The sequence below is a fragment of the Psammomys obesus genome, unplaced genomic scaffold, assembly GCF_907164565.1.
Source record: "Psammomys obesus unplaced genomic scaffold, mPsaObe1.curated_primary_1811, whole genome shotgun sequence".
NCBI lineage: Eukaryota > Metazoa > Chordata > Mammalia > Rodentia > Muridae > Psammomys > Psammomys obesus.
Window position 1 is genome coordinate 17,807,979 of NW_026592510.1, and position 5,734 is coordinate 17,813,712.

At 38.6% G+C, this 5,734-nt stretch overlaps 1 protein-coding gene across 1 annotated transcript; it reads right to left on the bottom strand.

Annotated features, from left to right (window-relative positions):
- Window positions 1-1,353: 1,353 nt before the first annotated feature.
- Window positions 1,354-1,830, bottom strand: LOC129681888 (60S ribosomal protein L23a-like). The gene has a single exon (XM_055614107.1). The coding sequence runs from the start codon at window positions 1,828-1,830 to the stop codon at window positions 1,366-1,368; it is 465 nt and encodes a 154-aa protein (XP_055470082.1). The 3' UTR covers window positions 1,354-1,365.
- Window positions 1,831-5,734: the final 3,904 nt, after the last annotated feature.

The following is a 5,734-nucleotide window of genomic DNA, read 5'->3' on the forward strand; positions in this document are numbered from 1 at the left end:
TTACTGGAAAAATACACATACCTAGTTTAAACGAATCTTCCCATCTGGGCTGACAATGTTCCCTCCAAAAGCTATAGACTATCAATAAATCCTCAATACCAGGGATGAGAAATCATCTTGAGTTGTTAGTCAGGCTTGTCCAAGAGACTCCCTGTTATATGATACTGCTTTTGCTCTTGGTTGCCCCCAGAAATGAAAAGCAAGTCATCATAGCTGAAGACACCTCACACTTTAGACAGAGTCCACAGGCCCCTGATCTGAAACTGGCCTGAATATTTCCTCCCTAAGGAATTCATTGTACCAAAGGCACCATGGAAGCTTCCAAAGGAGGGAAGCAACCAATAGGCCCCGCTCTGCTATGATGCTTACGATCCACAACAATGACCGGAACAACAGCAGAACTCTAAGGGTGCAATAGTGACACACATGCCTTGGTGGTAACCAACAGCAATCTAATTGGACTTAAGACCCACTAAGCAGGAAGGCTATCATGTCTGCTACCAGGAATCTAACTAACTACCCAGGGCTTGGAAAATCATGGAGCTTGTAGGAGAATCTGCGAAATGTTACTAATAATGGACACTTAGGGAGCTGGGGAAGGGGGAGGGTAAGTTAAAATTTGATACTTTGTGCTCAGTTTTTTTAACTTAACAGTGCGAAAAAATATTTTAATTTTTTTTATTATTATCATTTATTACAATTTATTAAATATGTATCCTAGCTGTGTCCCCCTCCCTCATCTCCTCCCAATCCCACCCTCCCTCTCTCTTCTCCTCTCCAAGTCTACCAATAGGGGAGGTCCTCGTCCCCTTCCATCTGACCCTAGCCTATCAGGTCTTATCAGGACTGGTTGCAAGTAAGGCTGCACCTTCTCAGAGGGAGGTGATCAGAAAGCCTGTCACTGAGTTCATGCCAGAGAAAGATATTTTAGGGATTTCTCTAAAATATTTTTTATTAAAATGCTCATTCAAACATAACACTTAAAACCATCTTATCAGTAAAGCCTAGTTTTCTATTTTGTTTCATATGCTTCTATCTGGTTTGGGGGTCTTCCTTTTCACTTGTAAATTCTTACAACTTTGTACATAAATTAGATGGTAAATTTATATAAGAAGATAACTTCACAGTGTTCTGTGTATCTTGGAATATTTTTTTAAAGTATGTCTATTTAAACAAATATTTGATTACTTCTGATTTTTCACAATTTCCATTGTCTTCATAATTGTTCGAGCATTGACCTCTTTTAAAATAAGTTAAGTGTGGCAATGGATGTGAATAAAAAAAATCCATCTGTAAATGTACAATAATTCTACTTTTTTGGTGGAAAAAAATGTATATATATTTAGTTAACCAGCTGGACTCAGTTTAGATGATCCCAATCTTGTTGGCAACATCCAGAACATCGTAATCAGGAGCCAACCGAACATACGCCTTCTTCTCTCCATCAGGCCTTATCAGGGTATTAATTTTGGCCACATCAATGTCATAGAGTTTCTTCACGGCTTGTTTGATCTGGTGCTTGTTGGCCTTGACATCCACAATGAACACAAGTGTGTTGTTGTCCTCCATTTTCTTCATGGCTGACTCGGTGGTCAGGGGAAATTTGATGATGGCATAGTGGTCAAGCCTGTTTCTCCTGGGCGCACTCTTTTGAGGGCATTTGGGCTGCCTCCGGAGCAGGGTTTTGGGCTGCCGGAAGGTGGGTGACATGCAGGTCTTCTTTTTGTGGCTGTGGGCGCCTTTCCTACCTGCCTTCTTAGCTTTCAAGGCCCTTGCTTTGGCCTCAGCTTTGGGAGGGGCAGGAGCTTCCTTCTTCGCTTTCAGCGCCATCTGGGCGAAAAGGCGATAATTCTACTTTTAAAACTGTGTTTCCATAGGTAGTCCAGTCCTCCCTCGGCCTTTGCTCAGTCGTTGGTAGCTACAACCCACACATTTTTCCCTCCAGGATCTTTGACCAGATAGTGAATTAGCCTGCTCATCACCGTCGACAAGATCAAAACCTGCTTGCCTTTTCCTCGGGCACTCTAATGTTTGCATTTACTCTCCTTTTGTTATTGCAAGTTCTCTATACCTTTAGGGGGATATCTCTTTTTTGAGCATTCTGAAGGCTAGTGTGGAAATGTGCTATTATTCCACAAGAGAGGCAAGCTTCCAAGGTAAAAAAGACCAAGTTACAAGCAATCCAGATACTAAAGTTGTACAGGTTTCAGATTTTAAATGAAACATGGTTGTAAAGATAGATTATTTGTGGAAAAAAAAAATAGGAAATACCATAATAAACTACATTTGGTTTCTTAGTTAAAAAAAATTAAAATAAGATTTTATTTCACTTTCTAATAGTTCCTATCCGTTCATGGTCTACTTTAATAAAAATAGAATAAAATAATTGTTCTAATGGCAAACTAATATAATTTGTTACGCTTAATTTCAAGCTCAGTGAGATTGGAGTTGAAATATTGATTTGAAGAAGTACAGTAGCTCCCCACAGGAAATGGTCCTGTGTGTCCTCACGTCTGTCTGATCAGCTTCTCTAGTTCGAAGGCAGACTCCTGGTTCTTGCTAGTGGCTGCCATCCCAGTTTCCGCCACCAGCACTGCACCGCCTGCTGGAAAATCTTAACACAGAATGTTAAAAAAAAAAAAAAAAAAAAACGGCCCCTTTGCAGTGGAACCCTACAGAGGCCGGTTTGTCTCCAGTCCTGATATTTTACCAACATCTTCACAAGCAAAGGTGGCAGGAGCGAGCGCTTTAAGAAAAACTCTACAATTCTTTCTCAGCTGACCCTCAAGTTTAGAAGCATGAAATAGCCACACAACCCTTCTCCGTAGACATGCCTTCGTGTATATGTGTTAAAATTGATATGATCGATTATTTTCAAAGCTTCCCTTTTCTCTCTCAGCGTGAATTACATCGCCCTTTGAAAATCATCACACATGAAAGTAGTTAGGCCTTTTAAGAAACAATTCCATCCCCGTGCCTGGCACAGTGAGTGTGACAAACTTTCCTTCACTTGGAAAGAAAAGAAGAAGAAAAATATCACTCATGCTATTGCGCATCTGGCAATTGAACAAGAGTGGAAAAGATTTCCTTGCAGTATTGTGTATCTACCAATTCACTTATATGGGAATTAGGTGGCTTTTGTTTTGTTTTGTTTAAAAATCGTTTAGCTACGAATTGCACCAACTTTACTAAGTTTAAGCTCTAAGATATTCTTAAATAAACAATATGAGTTCAGTAAAACAAAATTTAAAATGATCTCAGAAGTGGGTTACGTCTTAGTTGTGTTACATAGCGGGGAAGAAAAGCAAAACCCGTTCTGCATCTTTTGTTGAAGGACTGGGGCTATCACTCTGTATTTCTGGTTTCCTACCTGCACTGTGTGCATTAAATTATTCCAAGCAGAATAGTCCATTGCTCTTCTCCCCAGAGAGACCACTGTAGTTAAAAGACAAGGACGTGGTAGTTTCAAGAAGTCATTGTGAGAACACCATAGGAACCTGATTGCCAAAAAGACAAGCAAACAAAAATGTAGGTACCATCCCTCTGGGCAACCAGGCAATAGATTCCAGTCCTCAGTGACATGTTGTCCCTTACAAACTAGTAAGCACAGCAAGCTTCCTCCTGCTCTGCCTCCCTCTAATTTCCCCGTTCTCTTCTTCCTTTGTTCCTCTCCTTCCTCCAGCCCCAGCCCTTCTTCTTGCTCTCTGCAAAATGACTAAGCTGAAACATGAACAATTAAATTCACAATGCGCATTAAGTATGTCTATTAAAGACATGTGAGTCACTTCCAGGCCTCCCTCAGGGCTTTTTAACCCCTTGTTCTCACTCTCTTTCTCTTATTTTATTGCTTTATTGTTACTTTTCACCTCTCCTGTGTTTGTTCTTTTGTTTTTCAGTTCTTGTTTGGTTTGTCTTGTTGATCTTTTTCTGTGCCCTTCTTCTGAGTTCTGGTTGTTAATTTAACAGAATTACATTCTAATTAAACTTTTCCTCTACCTTTTTATATAAACTGAGTGAGATTCTGAGTGCTCTACTAGGGAGTTCATAGATACATGTTCCAAGTCTGTGGAACAGCACACTTCTCTTTTTGCTTTACTCCCAGCACTTTTCCAGAGAGGAAGACAAACTCCAATATTGATTCAGATGATAAAGAACCTTACTTTTATTTTCGTGGTACACCTTGCATTCATGTCTTTGCCTTCACCAGACGGATTCTGCAAGCATCCACATCTGAATTAGGTATCCCTTGTCTGTTCCAATCCAGAAAGCCATGCTTTCATTAACACAAATGTCTCTTGGTCTCTGCCAATAAATTTTAAATTTTCAATGTACATTATCTATTAAAAGGCTGCCAGGCCTCATCTATGCCAGGTATTCATACTGGGAAGTCTCATCGTGTGTGCGCAGTTTTTCTACAGAAGACCTGGTGATCCCAATTTGGTTCTTCAAATGGCTTCATTTAACCTTCCATTCTCTGTCCCCAGAAAAGAAATATGGCTGAAAGTCATACAAGGATGGGATTTTACAACATTATAAAATCTCAAAAAAAAAAAAAAAATGGATTCCCATTGCTCTACTGACCAATAGCAAAGAGGAAAATATTTTTTTGCTAAGAATTGAGTTTATTTGGGCAATCAAGTTGAAGAGAAGGAGAAAAAAATACTAGTGATTTTATAGAATGTAATTTCATACCAGTATCAGTTTTGATGTATGAGAGGTGTAAACACACAAAATAATTTTCAAATCCTAGTAGAAAATGCTGAGTCAAATTGTTTGTATGCACCTGTATTTCAACATTTTTTTTTCAAATTCAAATGTTCAAAATTGTCCTCATCTCGCCTCTTATTGTTTATTCCAAGTTTTCCCCAGAACTAAGTCAATACCTCCATTGTTGTAGGTTTTGCCAAAGTTTTGTATGTCGGAAATTTGTTTGCAACTGTGGAAAGGCCTTTAAGAGATAATAAATCATGGGAAACCCACGTTCTGATTGGATTAGTGTAGTTCTTGGCTGGCCTCTACACTGGTCTCTTCCTGAAGGAACGAGTTGGAAGATAGCCAGCTCTGCTCCTGCTTCCTGGTTTCTTCTGCGAACTTCCATCTCCTTTTCTCCTCTTCTTCAGGTTATAATTCAGGGAAGTGGTAGCAACGTGCTGTTTGAACTTTGTAGACATAAATATAAGAACCAAATAAAACTACTTTTCTTTGTAAATTGATTAGCACAGGACATTCACACAAAAATCTAATCAGACAACTGCCATTCAACATAGAATTTATATCATTCAATGATATTTTAAAATTTATAGGTTATACCTATCATTTCAATAAAAATTTTTGGCTAGTAAACAAATGTCCCAGACATGAATTATCAGACAAGGATTTTAAAAGTAGCTCACTGTGTATATGATAAAGGAAACAGATGAGGAGGTAAAAGATTACACCAGATAACTGAAATGTATGTGGAAGAACATACATTTAAAATTCAGAGGCAAAAAAGGACAGTTACTAAAATAAAACAACTTAATAGATATGTCTATCAACCAAGTGTAAGACAGAAAATGTCTGAGAAATATTAGTTGATCAAAAGTTATGCAACTAACAAATGTCATGATGGAGTCTGGGAAATTAAACAGATACAAATTACACTGAAGTGTGGAAGGAAGTGAAATGGGACATGATGAAAAGTTTTAGCATGCATGAAATACCATATCCATCTGAAAGAAAAGAGAATGGGGCA

Coding starts and splice junctions, on each gene's coding strand:
- LOC129681888 (XM_055614107.1), bottom strand. CDS start 1,830: ATGGCGCTGAAAGCGAAGAAGGAAGCTCCTGCCCCTCCCAAAGCTGAG.